Source organism: Rhipicephalus sanguineus, chromosome 4 (genome assembly GCF_013339695.2).
Source record: "Rhipicephalus sanguineus isolate Rsan-2018 chromosome 4, BIME_Rsan_1.4, whole genome shotgun sequence".
Lineage (NCBI taxonomy): Eukaryota > Metazoa > Arthropoda > Arachnida > Ixodida > Ixodidae > Rhipicephalus > Rhipicephalus sanguineus.
The window spans coordinates 186,144,267-186,164,407 of record NC_051179.1 but is presented as its reverse complement, the minus strand read 5'-3'; the positions used below and the strand labels follow the sequence as shown (position 1 = coordinate 186,164,407).

The 20,141-nt window shown below is 46.2% G+C and overlaps 1 protein-coding gene across 2 annotated transcripts in view; it reads right to left on the bottom strand.

Annotated features, from left to right (window-relative positions):
* Positions 1-20,141, bottom strand: part of LOC119390964 (general transcription factor 3C polypeptide 3) — a 156,634-nt gene that overhangs the window by 25,080 nt on the left and 111,413 nt on the right. For both annotated transcript variants that reach the window (XM_037658677.2, XM_037658678.2), the window contains exons 14-18: positions 19,745-19,825; positions 19,631-19,689; positions 12,402-12,506; positions 11,120-11,209; positions 306-480 (exon numbers count right to left, since the gene is read on the bottom strand). In XM_037658677.2, coding sequence (XP_037514605.1) covers positions 306-480; positions 11,120-11,209; positions 12,402-12,506; positions 19,631-19,689; positions 19,745-19,825 — 510 coding nt within the window. The remainder of the gene's footprint in view (positions 1-305; positions 481-11,119; positions 11,210-12,401; positions 12,507-19,630; positions 19,690-19,744; positions 19,826-20,141) is intronic.

Sequence of the window (20,141 nt, the reverse complement as noted above, 5' to 3'; positions counted from 1 at the left end):
ATAAAATTTTGAAGGAAAGTAATTGATTACATTTCTGTAATGCTCAGTTACATTTCTGTGGCTGTAATTGACCACTGTAATCAATTACATTTTAAAGAAAGTAATTGTAATTATAATCGGTTACTTATTTTCTGTAGCGCGTACAAGTCTGATTAAAATGCATACAAAAGAAATCTTGGGCAGAATTCTTCAGCAGGGGAAAGGGATAGTTATTGATTATTACATGGAAAATACTTTTGTTTTTTCCTCTGTAACTACGATACTACAAGAGCTAGAGATAAACTGTGCGAAGACGTGGCACTTACCTAAGGCGTGTTTGTAGGTGCCCGAGACCAGGGCATTGTGGCCGTTGAGCAAGCCTAAGGGCACACTGTGTGGTTGCTTGTACACCTGCCGCAAGCAGAACCGGTTCTGCCGCATTACCGGGCTCAGGTTCACTGCCAGTCCAAACAGGTTCCAAGCACGGTTGTAGGCAGCGTACTACGACAAGAAAATATTCCAATCAGTGCCCCTAATAAGCTCTGCCATTTGCCCCCTTCAAGGCCTTATTCTGTACACGTAATGAATCCACAGGATGTTTATTTTATGGAGAGATGCTGCAAATGTAGCACAAGCGAATAGCCTTCTTCACTTAGTGGATATGACATGAGCTGCTGACGAGAAATTGTCTAGTGTAAAAGCAGTACACACACACACACACACAAAAAAAGCATGCCTGCAAGTAGTTGCAAGGGCCACAATGGGACGAGTTTCCATTATTTGAGGTTAATTTTTCATCATAGGAGAAAGGCATAACACAGATACACGAAGAGAGAAAAATAAAACTCAAACATAGGCATTTGTGTTGTCTGTTCTTTTGTGCCCGTATACCTTACTTCAGTCAATTAACTTTATTTCGTCTACACTCAAACCTCATTATAACAAAGTCACATCTGCCACGAAAATAGCTTCGTTAGATCCGAAAATTCGTTATAAACGTTTATTTGTAACACTGTAGCTATTTGCAAATTCCACTGGTCGAGCCGGAGCAAGTTTTCTAGCTTCGCGTTCCAGAATCTGCGTTCCACTGGTCGATTCGGAGCAAGTTCGCGTTTTCCACTGGCAGATTCGGAGCAACCCACTCCACGACGGAGCGTTCCGAGTTGCTCCGTCTTGCAGAGGTGGATTTCGCCGGAACTCCAGCAACGCGGTGACGTCATTTCCGGTACAGTCGGGCAACTCGGTTGTCTTCAGCGGGTTTAAAGCGGGGTCTGATCACCCTGTGCACTTATTTACATTCCTAAAATGGCGTTGTTTGACTCTGCTGGGCGAGCTTCTGGTTTGCTTCTTGCTCTCAGCGACAGCGAGAGCACGAGTTCTGACAGTAGTAGCACCAGCGATGACGACGAACCATACGTGCTCTACGAAATGATGCTTAAAGAAATGTTCGCTGACCCGCTGTGCGCACGCCCAAGATCATCGGCTACGTCGAAAAAGAGATTTTCATGTGCTCGTCCATATTTGTCAGTGGAACACAAGAAAATGGCACGCTTGCTTTATGCCACTGCGGGGTCGAAATGCGCGCTTTGCAGCGGCGACCCATAGAAACGCACAGAGCGGAAGCAGAAATAGTTCCCCGAGCCAATTTACGTGATGTATGCATAAACAACTTCCGGAGTGACCTCACGCGGAGCATTCACGTGTTCCACTGGCAGATTTGGCTTCGTACAATCCGAGTGCTCGCTCCAGGATTTCGGCGGCCGCTCCGGATCTCCCAGTGGATATCGCCATATGACCAAGACTGCTCTTCATTTACTTCGTTATAACCAATAATTCGTTATATCCGTGTTCGTTATATCGAGGTTTGAGTTTATTTCAGAAACAAACAGAGAAGAGGTGAATAAAAGCTCTCTTTTGACAGGTTGGTGACTTCTACAATGAATTCATACAAACAAGCTCAACCTTCTGATGTTCTAAACTCAATTTTGGTTGGAATTCGCATATGTGATGCCAAAGGTGGTGCCACTTCTTTTCCTCTGCTTTTATTTGGAATTTGTAGCCGCAGTAACTTTTGCTTACCATTTTAGTAATGCTTTTGAAGTGACCAACACACACTTTATGCTGCAAAGAAAAGCTGGGACAGGACAAGCTGCGTTGCATTGAGAAATGCAGCTCAAATTGCACACGAAAAGAGCAAGGGTCTCGTTCTAGCAGACTTGATGCCTTCGGGTAGTATGCGAGGGATTATTGGTCAGCTGCCAGCTCGTAAAAAAGATCACATGCTACATGACGCCAGAAAGGCAAAAAAGAGTGTTCCACACTCACCGCCATGGCTGCGATTGATGCTGACTAACACTCCAAGGTTTAAATGCACATATATACCCCATAAAGAGGACGGGAGGATGACCGCTGCCGTAGCTCAGTGGTAGAGCATTGAACGCGTTATTCGAAGGTCGCAGGTTCGGTCCCTGCCGGCGGCAAGTTCTCTTTTCGTCCGCTTTACTTTCTTCACATTCATATTCTAAATACTACAGATAACACCCCCTATACTTTCCTTGGCGTTACTGTCTGTTAGTTCTCATTAATATTGTGTCTAACAAAGAAAACGAGCCCTTAAGAGTCATCTTCTTTCCTTCATACATGAAAAGAGCGCAAGATATGATTGACACTCTCTTTAGGTGTGCAGTATCATCAGCTAGCAAGACAAGCTACCCCTGTTAACTTATATATAACTTATGTAACTTATATACCTACCTAGCCTATGTGATGTGGTTTATTGACGCGTCTTCAGGGAATATCAACAAGCGTCTCGAGTAGGGCGTCGGAGAGCGGCGGGCGTCAAGCAGCCAAAATCCGGGCAAGCGCGAGCTGGAGTCCCCTGCTACTCTTAACACTGCGGCTTGCTTGCTTGCTCGTGTGTTTCTTCGTCGTCCTCTCTTCACTACATTGGCCCCCGGGGAATAGCGGAGCCATCCTGGCGACTTAAGGCGTTGACAAGATAGCGCGGTCATAATATGGCTTGATGCGAGACACGTGGACGATTTCTCGGCCGCGACGGCGCATGTCGTAAGATGGTGTCAAGGGCTCGACCTCGTAATTGACGGGAGAAGTCTGAGCAAGACTGCGGTAGGGGCCGTGGTATCGGGCTAGTAACTTGGAGGAAAGTCCAGGAGTGTTCGGCGGTACCCAAAGCCAGACGAGAGCACCTGTCTTGAAAGCAGCAAGAGGTCCGTCGTCGTCGCGCCTAAGCTTCTGGCGACCTTGGTCTTCTGCCGTAAATGAACGGGCCAACTGTCGGCAATCTTCTGCGTACCTTGCAAAGTCGGAAATTGGGCTGTACTCACATGCGTCAGGTGTGTAAGGAAGCATGGTGTCCAGCATGCATGATGGCTCTCGTCCGTATAAAAGAAAGAACGGTGAGAATCCTGTGATGGCTTGTGTAGCAGTGTTGTACGCGTATGTCACGAAAGGAAGAACGGTGTCCCAGTTGGTCTGGTCGGATGCGGTGTACATCGTCAGCATATCACCGAGAGTGCGATTAAATCTTTCGGTTAGGCCATTGGTTTGTGGATGATATGCGATCGTCATGCGGTGAACGATATTGCACTGAACGAGCAATGCTTCAATAGCTTCGGACAGGAAAACACGTCCTCTGTTGCTCAAAAGTTCGCGCGGGGCGCCGTGGCGCAGGACGAAATTGCGTAGAATGAAAAACGCAACTTCTCTGGCTGTTGCTGTGGCCAAAGCTGCAGTCTCTGCGTAACGCGTGAGGTGGTCTACGCCGACAATAATCCATCTGTTCCCAGAAGTGGTCGAGGGAAGCGGGGCGTATAAATCAATACCAACACGGTCAAACGGACGCGCCAGGCACGGGAGAGGCTGAAGTGTACCGGCTGGTCATTGGGGTGGAGCCTTTCGTCGCTGACAGGCGGTACAAATGCGGATATACAGTAGAACCCCGCTGTTACGTTCCTCACTGCTGAGTTTTCCCGGCTGTTACGTCGTTTTCCGCCGGTCCCGGCATAGCTCCCATAGGATACAATGTATTGGGAACCCCGCTGTTACGTCGTAACTGTCGGACCGTTCCCGTATGATACGTCGCGAAGTGCGCCCGGAGCCGACCGAGTGACTACCAAAGAGAGCGGCCATGGTGCATTTTCACGCAGCTTGGTCTCGTTTGACCGTAATATTAACCGCATGAGAGGCGCAAGCAACAGGATCTTTCAATTGATGCAAACAAATGCATGGCCTTCGAGATTCAAATTGCAAAGATGGCGTCTATGACGTAACTGCTCGCGAAAGCAAGGCCTTCGAGATTGGCATTTACTATTGACAAAAGCATAGCCTTTGAGAGTTGTATTGCACGAACATGGCGTGTATGACATAATTGCTTGTGAAAGCAAGGCCTTCGAGATTGGCATTCACTTCTGCCATCGCGTTGGCGTAGACTCATCATCATCGTTATTTGTCGGAGAACGGGAGGAGTTCGAGCGGGTTGGAGCTCGCATGGTCGTGCGTGCGGTTCGCGGTCGGACTCGCCGCGCCGGTCGTGATTGCGTGTGCTTAGTTCTTTCATGCCTACAGCTGTTGGTGTTAAAAAAATCACATACGTTGATTACATTTCTGTGGATGCCGTCCTAAGCGCCGCGTTTCTATCCATCGACTAGATCGCGGCTGAGCGCGCCAATTTTCGTGCTGCTCGTAAGAATTGAAATAAAATTCTGTACCACTAAATATTTTGCCGTTTTTCCTGTTTTTCGGCTCTTACGTTTCCCGTCTCTTACGTTTATTTCCTACGGTCCCTTCAAAAACGTATCAGCGGGGTTCTACTGTACTTGCACACAAATGAATACAGTCCGCGCCACTAGTATCGCTGACGCAGGCGGTTGTCATCGCAGGTCTGGTATACGGCATAGGCTGCTGAGGGGGCCGAGCAGCGACAGCTGCGTAAGTGAGCTGCGTAAGTAACATATGGGCTGTGAGGAAGAAGATCGGCACACACAGAAGCCGCTGGAGTGCACCGACAGTTCACTCTCTGGCTACGCCCTGCTTGATGCTGCTACGGTCGTCGCTGTTGCTGAATACCTCAATAAACCCCCATAACAAGTGGTGGAGGTGCTGGGTATGAAAATCTGGAACTTCGAAACTGGAAACTCAAGCCCGCCTATACAATGCCAGAAACGGGACCAATGTAACCACAACCACCTGTGCCCCGGTGACTACAGTGGTCTGCACTGGCCCATTGCATCAACGCAAGCCACCAATTTTCAGCGGTACAGAAGAGCAAGATGTGGAAGACTGGCTCACTGAGTACGAACGGGTGAGCGTGATCAATCACTGGGATGACACAGGAAAGCTTAATTACCTGTCATTTTACTTGAGCAGTCTCGCCAGTGTGTGGCATCGAAACCACCAATGTGACCTCCCGACATAGGCTGCCTTCAAAACTCACGTGACAGAGGTATTCCGGCGCCCGCCGTTCGCAAGCTTCGAGCCAAGCAACGTTTGCGTGGTGACCGTGCACAGCAAAGAATTGAGAATTTCACAAGCTACATAGAAGACGTTCTTGACTTATGTAACTGCGTTGATTTCGCAATGCTCGATGCCGAGAAGAACAGGCATATCTTGAAAGGGATTGAAGACGATGCCTTCCAGATGCTGCTGGCAAAGAACTTGTCAGCAGTGTGTGAACTAATAGGTCTCTGCCAAAGTTTCGATGAACTGCACAAAAAACGTGCAGCCGCCTGCCAATCTCCTCCATAGGCGACTTCAATGTTGGGCTTCGCTGTTGCTCCTGATAACACATCCCTGCTGCTGCAGATGAAGGATCTTGTCTGAGAAGAAGTCGCTCATCAGCTTTTGCTGATGCCGCTTATTCACAGCCAGTCGAGTTCTCCATTGGCACCCGCTCTCCAAAACATCATCACGGATCAGGTAGCCGACCAAGTTCCCCCTTCTCTCCGTCAGGTTCCGAGTGCTGCTCCCCTGATGTACGCCGAAGTCGCTTCGAGGCCTGTGCTGCAAAGTGCCCACAGTTTTGGCGGGCGCCTATGCGCCCGCCAATGCACGAAGGTGCCCGCCCTATTTTTCACTGTGGCCTTGCTGGACATGTAGCATTTTACTATCGCCTTCGTGCACCCAACGTCTCCAACAATGTGTGTACACCATGTATGCGCCACGTCAACCCCGCCGCAATTATTCGGACAACTATGAATATGCTCCAGTCACCAAGACAGCATTCTCCTCTTGCCGTTCCCTTTCCACCATGCACCGTCGGTGGAACCCCCTGCGCCCGCAAAACTAAATATCGCAGTTCAGGAGGCAAGAACTGCGGTGCCAGCGAAATGTGTAAGGCCTCAAGTTCTCCAAAAAACGTTATTGAAGTCGCAATAGAAGGAATGTTGACGCTATCCCTTGTCGACACCGGTGCTGCTTTTTCAGCAACTGATGCCCGCATTTGCCGCTGAATTGAAAAAGCAACGATGCAACTTTCTGGACTATCCCTTCGTACAGCCAATGCGCAGCACGTTGAGCCATCCAGTGCCTACACAGCCTGTGTCGTCATTCAGAATGCCCACTATGTTATCGAATTCATCACGTTCTCACGATGTCATATTAAGTTGGAATTTTCTCTCCACACATCATGCCATCATCAATTGCGCCCGCGCCGAATTCGAGTTGTTTTCGTTTTGTGCAGACATTATCTATGAAAACAAGGACTCTTTTTGCAAAATCGCAGTTTCTGAAGACACCGTTTTACCGGCCTGTTCTACTGCTCTTATCATCATCTCTTGTAACTCTGTAAATGGCAGCACAGTGCTTTTTGCACTACCTGAACTTCTATTTCGCCGCCAATCACTTCCACAGCCGTTTGCCGTCCTTGAGTTCAATTCTGGCGTCTCTGTGATGTACATGTCAAATCTGTCGGCCAAGCCAATTACTTTGCGCCGCCGAAAGCCTTGGGAGAGCCGAGCCACTGGCTTCATTTTCAATCTTTGACACAATGGACGACTCCGCTGATCTGGCCGCCCTCGAGACATCACCTCCTCAGTCACTGCTGCGATCTTTCACTCCAGTCACTGCCAGCAACCTTACGACGACACAGCGCGACCAACTTCTTCGTTTGCATTGCTTAGGTACAGATGACTGAGGTGCAAAATACATTTCTTGACGCTTCTCTGTCTCCTATTCTGCTTGTCCCTTTCTTCAAGAAATGTATTTTGCGCCTCAGTGTCATAAGTAAAGGGCACGGAGCGCGTGCCGGATGGCAGAATGTGTCGATGGTGTGCGGGGAATGGAAAAGTACCCGATGGTGTGCACCCCCGCCACGTCCACGCACGCCAGTGGCCGGAGAAAGGCGCGTGCCACGCGACCCGAACTGAGGTGCGGAACCCCAGAGGAACAAGCAGTCATTGTTAGGCGGAGTTGGCCAAGAGGAAGGGGGTGCAAGCCAGCGTCTCGTCCGCGACGAGAGCAGCAGGGCCGAGTTCTGGAGGCAGCGTTGTGCATGTCCCGGGAGGGTGGCCGTCGACCTTGGTGTCTACCGAGCGAGGTGTCCCGGGCTTGCGGCAGCCTCATCACGCAGTTCTCATGGCCTCTGCGGCACTACCCCAGCTCGACGAGACGGCGACCCACTGTCAATCACCAGAGAGCCACATCGACAGTTCGAGCCGGTGGCACTGAGGAGAGGCCGACAGTTAGGCCTAGCTGGGAGGGACCGGTGTTCTCAGAGAGGAAGGAAGCATCGGCGAGGAAGACGATCAGCGAGGCGTCTGATCGATGGCGACGGCCCTGAGACGTCGACAGGTGCTTTGACGATGGGACTGGGCATCGACTTTGGAACTGGATTGAGTCAGCGGACTCCACGAACGGAGTAAGAACGTTCAATGTGTAGCGCGACTAACTGAGAGGCCATAGTGGCCAGGCGCTCGAGTAGAGAGGAGCTAGACATAGCTCGAATGTTTTGCGATTGTCTCTTAGTGATTGCGCAATAGCGTCGCATTTCCTAATGGTACTTTTTGTCGTAAATTTTGAGTGAGTGTCTATTTTGGTTTGCCGTGGTATGTGACATAAAAGCGTGGTTGCTGTGCCACCACGGTCTCTCCCGAGTATCTCTCTCTCTCCCAACTGCATCACACATTGCAAGCGCTCCCGAGACACGTGACACTCAGTCGTCTGTACCTAAGCAATGTACGCACCAACTAGCACAGAAACAAGTCCTTTTGGAATTTATTTGCTTGCTCGAAGGTTTCTCATCCTCGTTTGACTGCCAAGCAATGTCACTTAGCCGCACAACGACTGTTTCGCACACTATCAATACTGGGAGCCATGCACCCATTCGACAGCGTCCCTACCAAGTATCGGCGAGCAAAAGGTGCGTTATCGATGACCAGGTGAACGAGATGCTCAAACGCGGTGCCATCCAATCTTCCAGCAGTCCCTGGGCATTGGCAGTCGTCCTGGTTCGAAAAAAAGATGGTACCATACGATTTTGCGGCGATTGTCAACGGCTTAACAAGATTACCCGAAAAGATGTGTATCCACTGCCACGTATTGACGACGCACTGGACTGTTTAAAGGAGCGTAGTTCTTTTCTCCCTTGGGCCTCCGCTCTGGCTACAGGCAGGTGCCCTTCGCTGAGGCTGACTGTTCGAAAACCGCGTTTGTGACACCAGATGGATTGTAAGAATTCACTGCAATGCCGTTCGGTCTCTGCAACGCGCCTGCCACCTTTGAATGCATGATGGACTTCATCCTGTGCGGCCTGAAGTGGCGCACTTGTCTCTGCTATCTCGATGACATTGTCATCTTTTCTATAGATTTTTCGACTCCCCTACGCCTTTACATCAAGTTTTGACGTGTCTCCAGATCGCTGGTCTCAGAGTTAACTTGAAAAAATGCCTATTTGCAGCAGCTCGAAAACTGACTATATTAGGCCACGTTGTCTTGAAAGACATTCTCCCTGATCCTGCTAAACTTCGGGCCGTATACGAATTCCCGAAGCCTGCTAACCTGAAAGCACTAAGCAGCTTCATTGGCCTATGCCCATATTTTCAACGCTTCGTATGCAATTTCGCTAATGCCATCGTACCCCTGAACGCACTCTTCCAAGGCGACAATGAACTATCTACTTGGTCGGAAGCCTGTGATGATGCATTTACGACTCTTTGCTGCCTGCTTACGTCCTCCGCAATTTCACGCCACTTCGATCCGAGTGCACCTACAGAAATTCACACTGGTGCCAGTGGTGTCGGCCTTGGTGCTGTGCTTGCACAAAGTAAGGACGCCAATGCCGAATACCTGGTCACATATGCCAGTCGTGCACTCACGAACCTGAGACCAATTACTCTGTAACAGAAAAAGAGTGTCTGGCCATTGTAAGGGCTCTTCAGAAATTTCGCCCATATCTTTACGGTCGTCCTTTTGATGTCGTAATGGACCACCACACTCTTTGCTGGTTGTCGAGCCTGAAGGACCCGTCAGGCCGCCTCGCTCGTTGGGCTCTCAGACTCTAGGAATAAGACATCCGCATCGTATGTCGCTCTGGCCGCCGACACTGATGCGCACGCCTTGTCCCGCTTTCCGCTCATCTCAGATGACAGCACTTCTACTTGCGATCATGATATCTCGCCACTTGATATCCTGGACATGGCCTCGAAGCAACGAAACGACCCAGTAATCGCCACCATTTCGGATGTTTTGGCAAGCTCTCCGACAGCCAGGCGCAGCATATCACTATCTGCGACAGACTTTTATACTGCTGCAGCTACCACAGCGACGCCCGCACATGGTTACTAGTCATACCCCGCCATCTTCATCAAGAATTGTGCTCCGCTTTTCGCAATGACCCACAGTGTGGTCACGGTGGAGTGTCTAAGACGTACACGCGGCTTAGTCGATGATATTATTGGCACGGCATACACAACTTCGTCTTTGTCATTCAGATCCACCAAGCAGTTACTTTTCACCTAGACTGTGAATACCAATCAGACGACTCTGAACTTCAAGATGCTGCGAAGCAGCCCGCTGGAAATGAAAGGTGCCAAAAGCGCACATGTGAGGAGAACGGGTCCTGAAAGGCAATGATGCACGGTGATGCTGTCAGTTGCAGCTGATGGCAGGAGGCTGCCACCATTCGTTGTTTTCAAAAGACACTTCCCAGGAGCTCTTAATGCTCAGAAGGGCTGAATGCTCGAGGAAGTGACAGTGGACTAGTTGAAGACAGTTTGGGGATGGCATCTGGGGGCTCTTCTTTTTTTCTTTATTTATTCATACTGCATGCCAGTATACTGGCCCACGCAGGAGGGGCTATGGAGTGACAAGATAATGTCACGATAAAGACAATGCAGGAAAATAAAGGGAAAATATGAAGAGTACATGAATAGCCTGCAGCCTATAAGCAAACCAGGTCTGTCGTCACTGCTTGTCATTGACAGTTTCCCCCAAGCCATCCGGAAGACAGTGTTTGGCACTGCATGAAGAAAATGCCCATAGACACTGCCGTGATTCCAAGTGGCTCGATGTCTCTGCAGCAGTCCCTCGGCATTTCTATCAACACACCTCTCAAGGACAACACGTGGTGGCTGTACACGGAGTGCATGGCTGACACAAACCACAGCAAAACTACAGCTGGCAAAATAAGAAGACCGTCCATCGATATGGTCTACTGATTAATTTTGGAAATGTGGAGCGAAATTGCCAGCAATGCAGTCATCCGCAGCTTCTAAAAGACTGGAATTTCAAACAGCCTCGACGGCACAGAAGACGATGCACCGAGGACCGACAACAATGAAGCAGCATCTGGCGACATCAGTGCGGAGATTGACGAGCGCTCTAGCTGCAAGTAGGAGCACCAACAAATGGCTAGTGATATGAATAAAATGAAAATTGGACAGATTTGTTGCATACACACTTTTACTTAAAAAAAAAGGCTTTGATGGCACTTCTTATCTACATTGCAATATGAAATTTCAACTCTTATAAATCTGCTGAACTTTTTTTTTCCCAAGCGTAAAGAACCCTCCAGCCAAACTGTCAACTTTTCTGAAAGAAAAAAAAGAAAAAAAAAGGAATAAAAGTAGTTTCACAGCATGTGTAAATAGGGTATTTTTCCTGTTTTATGGAACAGAGGAGTGTTTACCTTAGGCACCAGTGTGCGGGCCATAGAGAAAGTGTGCTCCTCCTGTCTCGGGTCTTGGTAGTGGGCTTGGAAGCACAGAAAGTCCAGCTCCTGGAAAGCATCACATCCATTGCAGGAGGCCTACATAATATCATCCTCCACTGTTCCTGAGAGATCACATGACCTGCACTGCCCTCTAGATTATATTTCCAGAACCCAAGCGTTCTCTTCCAAAGGGGCCCTGCAACACTTTTTTAAGTAATCGTGAAATAACCTCACATTCAGAAATGACTGCCTCACGAATCGACTGCCGCTAAAATTTTTCGAATCCGTCAAGTACGAGCAGAGTTGTGGGGATTTTTTTCACATTTTAAATACCTTTTCTCTCTTTTCGTCCTAACGAGCGTGCACTGAGGGGATGACATACCTCAGCACGCATCATGACCTTGAGCACTTCCTCTTCGAACATATGTGTGCTCAATCTTGGCACGATCACAAGCACACTAGTGCCACTATCGTGGCACGAGGACGCTCAAATCAGCCAATGGCCATCCTCCCCTCTGCTCATATACCAGACAGTTCCTCTGACAACGTAATTTGTTGACAGTAGAGTCTTCCAGCTGTCTTTCAAACGTAATTGTAGATTCCCTGCCCCGTTCAGTGCTATAATATTTGGTTCACATTTTCACAGGAGCCTCAACTACCGATCAGAAGCATTTTTCTGACCATGTGGAAAATGTGTTGCAGGGCCTCGTCATGGGGCATAACATAGTAATGAAAAAAAGAAAACAAAGAAAACAAGCCTTCGATAAATCTTCTCTCTTTCATTCATTCACGGGAAGGGTCTCATTCCAGCAGACTTGATGTCTTCAGGTAGCATGCGAGAGTTTAGTGATCAGCTGCCAGCTCATAAGAAGATTGCGTGCTTCGCGATGCCAGCTGGCCAAAAAGAGTGTTCATGACTGCAAGTAGTGGTGGCTCCCAGGTTTACATGCACAGATATAAAGTGGATGACCACCGCCATAGCTCAATCGGTAGAGCATTATCCAAATGTTGTAGGTACGGTCCACTTTAATTTCTTTGCATTTATGTCATACAGTGAAAAGACTACAAATAATGTCCCTTATAGTACATTCCTTGGCTTCATTGGATAGCATAGTAATGCATCGCATGACGGCATGCCATGCCAGCACAATGTGCTGAACACTGTAGTGGTGACAAGTGTGTTTACAGTTTGGAGAGCTATTCGCAACAATGGGCAGACCAAGCTGGAACAACCATTCGGTTATGCATTTCCCCTCACCTTGGTCATCTGTGCTTCTCGGTTGAGCAGGGGTGACACAAGTGCCTCAGTAGTCACCTGCTGCAGTTCCTCCACGCGCCCCAAACTGTGAAGCTCCTGGCACAGCTGCGGTTGGTTTGAAGTGCCCATCATCAGCTTGCTTTATGTGTGCTCCAAACACGATGCAAAACGATTATAAACATGCTTGTGGTTTAAGAATTTGATGGCCTTCATTTTGCAAAGCGATCCAACCCGTCTCTAGAGAAACGCTTCCCCAAAATTTCTGAGAACACCTTAAATTCTGAGAGATGCATGAATAGCACAACTCAGATTAAGCAACATTCTTGGTACTGTGTGATAATGCCATATGATTCTCAACAGGACCTTGCCTTCACTGTCAACAAAACTGCGCTGTTATGGGGTGTAAAGCTTCATGAGAGCACAGTTGATGCTGTTCAATATGTACCCTCACGTAGGAGTGGCCCACCAAACAAGGTCTTGAAGACAGCCAATAAACACAGACTAAAAAGGTTGACCCTCAGTTTCGAGGGAAACGAGCCAGTGTTTGTTCATCCCTTCACTGAGAGCAAGGTTCTCGATATAACGAACACGGATATAATGAATTATCGGTTATAACGAAGTAATTGAAGACTAGTCTTGTCATAGCTAAAGCATTACAAATAAACGTTTATAACGAATTTTCGGATGTAACGAAGTTATTTTCGTGGCAGATGTGACTTTGTTATAATGAGGTTTTTACTAGGAAAGGCTATACAGATAATGAGGGAGCAAAATTGGAAGTTTGTGTTAGTGGCTCATGGCAAGATACCGATGTGAAAAAGTGAAAACTACTGTGTGTTCCACGTGGCATGCAAGGACGACCCTGGCAGTGTGGAATGAATAATTTTCTATTACTGATACCGTAATACCCAGTGCAAATAAAATGTCTCGCATAAAAGCACAAGATGACAACTGCACTCGCAGATGCATGTCTATCGTTCATAGTAACATTCACAGCCCAAGAGAAGACTTTCATCAGCCTCTCACGTATAGTGTACTAGAATATTCTCCTAGTGGCGCGTCCACGAGGGAGGGACAATAGGCCGGTTGAAGCAAATGCCAGTAGACGCCACTGGTGGCGTTGCTGTGCCTTTTTCTAGTCGCCGAGCCGGTTCGGGCTGGTTTGGGCCGGTTCGGACGCGCTTTGCGGCTGCTTACTTCGTTCGTCTGTAGTGCGACACTATACTTTCAACGTGGTAGCACTTGTGAAAAAAACGGTGGAGGACTTGTTTTTGTTTTCTTTTTTTCTCGGATGCTTCTATGTACGATGCTAAAAAGAAAAAGAGTCTCGTTGTACGCTGTGAAATGGTGTAAGGAAACGCCGGAATAATTTTGTTTAGATGCGGTTCTGTAACTGATAACTAAGTACAAAAATTTTATCACAATCAATGTGCGTCTGTCGAGGCCTTTATTTATTTGTACGCCTTCTGGCATAGGAACGCAGCGCAGACGTTGCTGTGCACTTTTATGTAGTTTGTGACCAGCACGCGATTTAAATGTGATAGATATTGCACCATAGAAGAAAAACAGGTCCATACATGCTGGGTTTGTGCAATGTATGATAAAAGTTGCGAATACATACTGCTGAGGCGATGTCCCGAACTGCAATGAATCCGCCGGTCTGCAGCCTTTACGCTAGCAGACGACGTTGTCGATACTAGTGTGTTGATGTGGTTTTCAGAAACTTTCTTTACACTATACAACAGTAAATACAGTCTTTTTGTGCTGTAATAAAAGAATCCATTGCATAAGGAACGCCTACAAACTCGGACAACGTCAAACGCACCGGTAGACAGCGGCCGGTCTACTAGAAAAAGGCGCAGTGGCGGCACCTGGTGGCGTCTACACAAACGGGCACGCGCGCTCCTTCCCGGACGCGTCACTAGGAAATTGTTCTAGTACACTATACTCTCACGCTTGTATCTCAGCAGCCACAACGCCTTGACATCATTGCTGTCTTGAAACTTGACTAAACAAGAGTCAAATCATTGTTGTTCCCAATTACACAATGCTGTCAGAGCAATCTGACTCTGGTGTCTGTCGGGGCAGCATTGCTTTTATAGAAATCAGCATTAATTTATGATCATTTCTTTGCTATGGTGCAGCACACGTTCCGTTGAATCATCATTCGTCAGGTTGGAATGTTCACTTACAGTTGGCGTTGTTTGTGAATGCTTCCTTTCTCCCCTTTCTTGATACACTTCAAACGATGTTTAGTGAACTAAAAAAAAAAAAGGTTGGAATGTTCACTTACAGTTGGCGTTGTTTGTGAATGCTTCCTTTCTCCCCTTTCTTGATACACTTCAAACGATGTTTAGTGAACTAACTAAAAATATCAAGCAATCTGTTGTTGTTGTTAGTGATGTGAACATCGATACCAGCAGCCCAGTGAGTGACGACTACATGTATACCTGCTAAAATTGTATCGCTTTCCCAACCTCATCACCATGCCAACACGATTGATCACGCACTAACAAATTGTGTAGAAGACATTAGTGCTGGTGTCAATGATCAGCCAATGCAGATCATTTGCAATCATTTGCCTTTGTTGATAACGATGGGCCAAGGTGTAACAAAAGTAGACTACGTGGCTTTAAGAAATAATATTTTTGGATCTAGTTTCAATAAAATATACCATGATGACATTAATGCAGAATTTTCCAAGTTGATTTTTCTTAAAAACTTAATCGACAGGACGAGTACACAAGTTTCGTTTCATCCTCAGGAAAAGCCATTATGCCCATGGATGAATACTAAGGCAATCTTGGAAGTCATAACATAAAGAGCAATGATTACTGGTACGACAAATGGAAACGGCATAAATGTAAATTTTATTTATGCCAATTAAAAACAATGCATAACAAATCTATTGCAATGATCAGAGTGAGTAAGAAGAATTATTACATACAATAGATAGAACAGGTGAATGGTAATTCGGAAAAAGCTTGGCAAATAGCAAATGAAGTCTTGGCAGCTCTCCCACCCCAAAGGTGCTTCCTGGTATTATAGATGTTAACACGGTTGAGTCGTTTAGCACCGACATCGTTTCCATTGGTCCAACTTTAGCTGAAGAATTTACAAAGCCCAATCATAAACATGGTCACTCTCATTATACTGCAAATTCTTTTGCAGTGCAAGACATTGACCTTGAGGAGATCAGGCCCACTGTGCTAGGAATGCTAACGAACACATCACTAGGCTTAGACGAAATAACTGTAAGGTTTGCTAAAGAAGATTTTGACGCCCTTGGACAAGTTTCATGTTGCTCATTTAACGATTCTGTGGAAGTAGCAGTGTACCCCTTCCATAGAGTTTCATACAATAACCGAGAGAGGAAACTGGCACTGCGATCAATGAGCCACCATGGGAATGGTGGGAAGTACAGGCTTCGGATTGGATAGCGTTAGCTACTGAACAGTCTACGGATCTTTTTCTACAGTTTCAGTTTTATTCTTCGTGCAGCATGGGTAGGGACTCAAGCAGTGCCTTTGTTCAAAGAGGCTGGAGACCACTAGGTCTCTTGGTTTGCTGCGACGTTGCAGCTTTACAGGTTGTATATGACAGTTTTAGCAAAGCGCCGTGCACTCACCACTGCACATAGATGTAGTGTCCCATGCCAGTGCAGGAAATTGCATAGAGTTCACGTTTTTTTTATAAGCACATCTTGCAAAATCTCGTTCAAATTGGCTGCAAGATGACGGCAAAGCTAAGCAGATGCACCGTCACACTCCTCTGACTCGACTTCACAACAAAACGAGAGATGTGTTGGGGGCAGGCCACATGGACAGACGCACCTGGCATCGCAGCAGACAATACGTTAAGTGTTTCTCCCTCAATAAAGTACTGTTATTTCCATAAATAGATAATGCGTACTTTAGAGGGAAAAAGCAAGCGTGTTTGTTTTAAGTGTTGTAAAAAAATAATTCATGATATTGTGGTGCCAAATCTGGAACACAATTGCAGAGCAATGCATACCCTGGTGGTTGAATTTGTCCAGTTTTCACTTCCATCTCACGGTCATGCAAACTTTTTGCAATAAGTTTTACGTACAAAAGAATGAAGAAAGTATTAATTGGAAATAATCTCGGTATAACTTTGTTTTACACTCGGCTAACAAGCGTCACGAATCTCAAGAACGAAAGCCATCCGAAGCAGATCCGAAGCCTGTACTTCCCATCATTCCCATGGTGGCTCGAACGCCGCTGAAGAAGCCCGCATAGACACTAGCGTCAGATTCCCCTCTAGCTATTATAATAAGAAACCCTATGACTGCTTATCGTTTAAAAATCGCAAAGGTTGTTCCAATACAAAGTGGAGATCTCTGCCATCCATTACCATATGAAATTAACAATATTTCTGAGAAAATTCCCGCAAACCGTTTTTATAAGTTTATTGAGAAATACATCTTGCTCTTTCATCAGCGGCATAAATTTAGACCTAGGCATTCTGCCTTCACCACCATTATGACCCGTACTCAAATAATAAAGACAGCATGGAATGATAACAAGTTACTTGCACGTATCTTTTTGGACCTCAAAGAAGCATTTGATATCATAGATCACAGTATACCGCTAAATAAATTTCACATTGTGGTTTCCGTGAAAGCATGTTGGAGCTACTTTCAGATTATCTCAAGAGATCGTCAACACGCACTGTTAGTGAATGCCTGCCTTGTATGAGGTAGTACTTGCATACTAGTGTTCCCCAGCATTCAGTACTGGTACCTTTACTCTTCACATTGTATATTAACGTCCTTCCGTACATACTAGTCTTCAAATGTGCTTATGTATGCTGAGAATACATGTAATATGGTAATCGCTAATAATCAAGATGATCTTGAAGCTAAGGCAAATGTCTCATTAAGAAAGGTTACCCAGTGGTTATCAAACAATAGACTAAGCGTTAATACAGAAAAAAAAAAGATTAAATGCGTCACTTGTAAATGCCAATGCAATAAAGATGAAAATTAACGAGTCTGAGATTGAACAAGTAACCTCAGTTAGAGTCACGAGAGACAAACACTTACACTGGCAAATGCAGATTCCAAGTGTTTGCTCCAAATGAGCTGAGGATGTCAGCTCTCACTCAGGCTCATAGTAACTTCAGTACCGCTGCGCCACAGATACTTTACTCATTGCCACCTCTCCAGAGTCTTGGAAAGGCACATACAGAACATGTCAGGGCCCTATTAGGCGTCTACAAAAACATGCTGTGAGAACTCGTTCAATGCACTGACCCTCTGCTTTACAAATCACACATTTTGCCCTTTGACCTGTTATCAAAATTAAATATGGCCAAAAATCTTTACAGCATTTTCATTTACAACCACCCTTTTCGTGTGTCAATGTTTTGCACACCTTGCACTAGCGAACTAAATTTTGGTAAATGGAATATTCTTCTGACTAATAATGTATATGGTGAATGTAAACACAGTTACACAGTATTAAAACCAGGACTGCTATTCCTTTCATAATAACAATACCATTTCATTTTTCTAATGCACAAAGAAACACTATTTAGAAACATTAAGAGGTCTCTGAATGTACCAAACACTGGTATGAGCAACGGAACCTAAAACGAGGGACAGAACGAAGAGAGACAAGGACGTCGCTGTACTAACAAGGGAAATTTTATTTCTATGTGCACAGCTGAATAAAGAACCAAAACACGCACAGTCACAAACAGGTATCTAACAGTGATTGGTGCCTGGTGTCATTTCCACGAACTAGTTTCTCACACGCCAGAGAGATAGAAAAGTTATTTTCTTTTCAGAACCACTGACGCACATGCCACCTTCCTTCTCGATCTCTAGGGCTTCTTTTATCTGCCGCTTGAGTTTGTTGCTTCCTTTTGCCATGACAGAGACTTGATCGAGATGTGCCTGGCATGCGCAGTCCCTGCAGCGACGTCCTTGCCAGTCTTCTTTTTGTCCCTTGTTTTAGGTTCAGCTGCTCAAACCAGTGTTAGCTATGAACCAACTAGCTCCGGCAAATGCCGTCCTGAAGGTACCCTCATGTTTAGATTTCTAACTGACACAATTAGTCTGTACATATATAGTTCTTTTTTTTCTAATGTCCTTATTAAAACTTTTTTAGTATTGTGTGAGTAATGATGTGAGTGATCATCTACTGCATTGTTTTCTTTATTAGTTATTCACTGAATATTACACAATGTATAACTTTAGTTCTGCTTGTCCAAAGCTCCATTATAAACAAATTTTTTGGGCCCAAACTAGCTTATGGATGGGAGTCCACTAAGTGTGTGCAAACTGTGCATGGAAAAGGAAAGAAGCAACTTTCAATTCAACCAACAAAACTTGCCTGTAACAGAAGGGTTCGTGCTAGAGAATCGTGAGCAGCTAATTTTAGCTATAAGTAACGCTCTCAATGACACAAACAAAAACCACCATAAATGCAAAAGAGGGCCACGGACGCTTTCTTTGTTAGAGCTATTTGGAATACCCTGCTCCCTGATCCAGAGCTGCAAGTACGCTAAAATATTATTTTCCTAGCTAGAGACTTTTTGAAACCAGGAATGCAACAATGGATGCATGATAAGTCATGTGCTCACATGCAGACAGGAAGCTTCGAACTGAAAGTGCGTTTCTCCATGCTACAAGCACGTCAGTCTGACACAGTAAGTGCGTCTTTATAGGTACAGGGCTACTAATTAGTTTGATCATTGCACACGCTTTTGTGCTTTCCACGTGCACTGTGACAGTATTGCTTTCACATTGCTTGGCACCTGATGCATTGAAGTACACAACGCTTTAAGCAACAGTCGCTGCCGACGATATACACAGGCTAATTCAACAAGATTCCATGAAGGTGATCACCTAAAAATACTGCCCCTAGACAAACGTTTCAGTGCCATTCCATTTGGTAACTGTCTTGCTACATTCTTCTTCTTCACCAGAATGGCCTTCAACAAATGTTAAGGAAATCAAGGCTCCATGTAATTTTTCTGCTTGTTCATTCATCAGTGACTTGTCCCAGAGTGCCAGCACTGTTAATTTCTGTGACACTGTGCATATCATTTGCCTGGCACACCATGGAATAAAGTACGCTTGGTTGTCCGAGTGCTCTTCACCGTATTGCAGCTAACACAGCATGGAGGACTCTCACGATAAGAGTCGGTGCTGACGTGCAAAAGCTGTAACACACCGAGTTTTTCTCTCGAATGCCACCTACCTCAAGAAAGCACTGGTACAGCTCATCCACGGAGACACCACTGTCCGTTGTCAGCCAGTCTGCGTGCAATGCGAGTTGGTAGCTGGTCAAGTGAAAAATGCAAGCGCTACTCACTGAACGGCGAGAAGTTCCGTTGCTGGTACAGTTCCCGCAAAGCTTCCGTGCGACCACGGTAGGTGCTGGTCGAGAACATGGCTGCAATAAACATTGCACACTCAGTCACAAAAAAGCATTCATTCACACACTTCACATTAAAGGCCACTGTCAACAATTTCACAGTATGTATGTGCAGTCTGCACTGTATGCCAATGAGATTTACTTGGAAGATACAGAGACTGCAACATGGGCCCTCCAACAGCTACAGCTATGATAATGATGGCTTGTGGGCGATTAACACATTGGCCAACGTCAAAATCTTCTTACTGTAACACTGCCGAAGCCATTAGGACCAGTGAACAGGTCAATGAACTGAGTACTGGGTAATGCCAAGTTGATGTGCGACTAGACATAG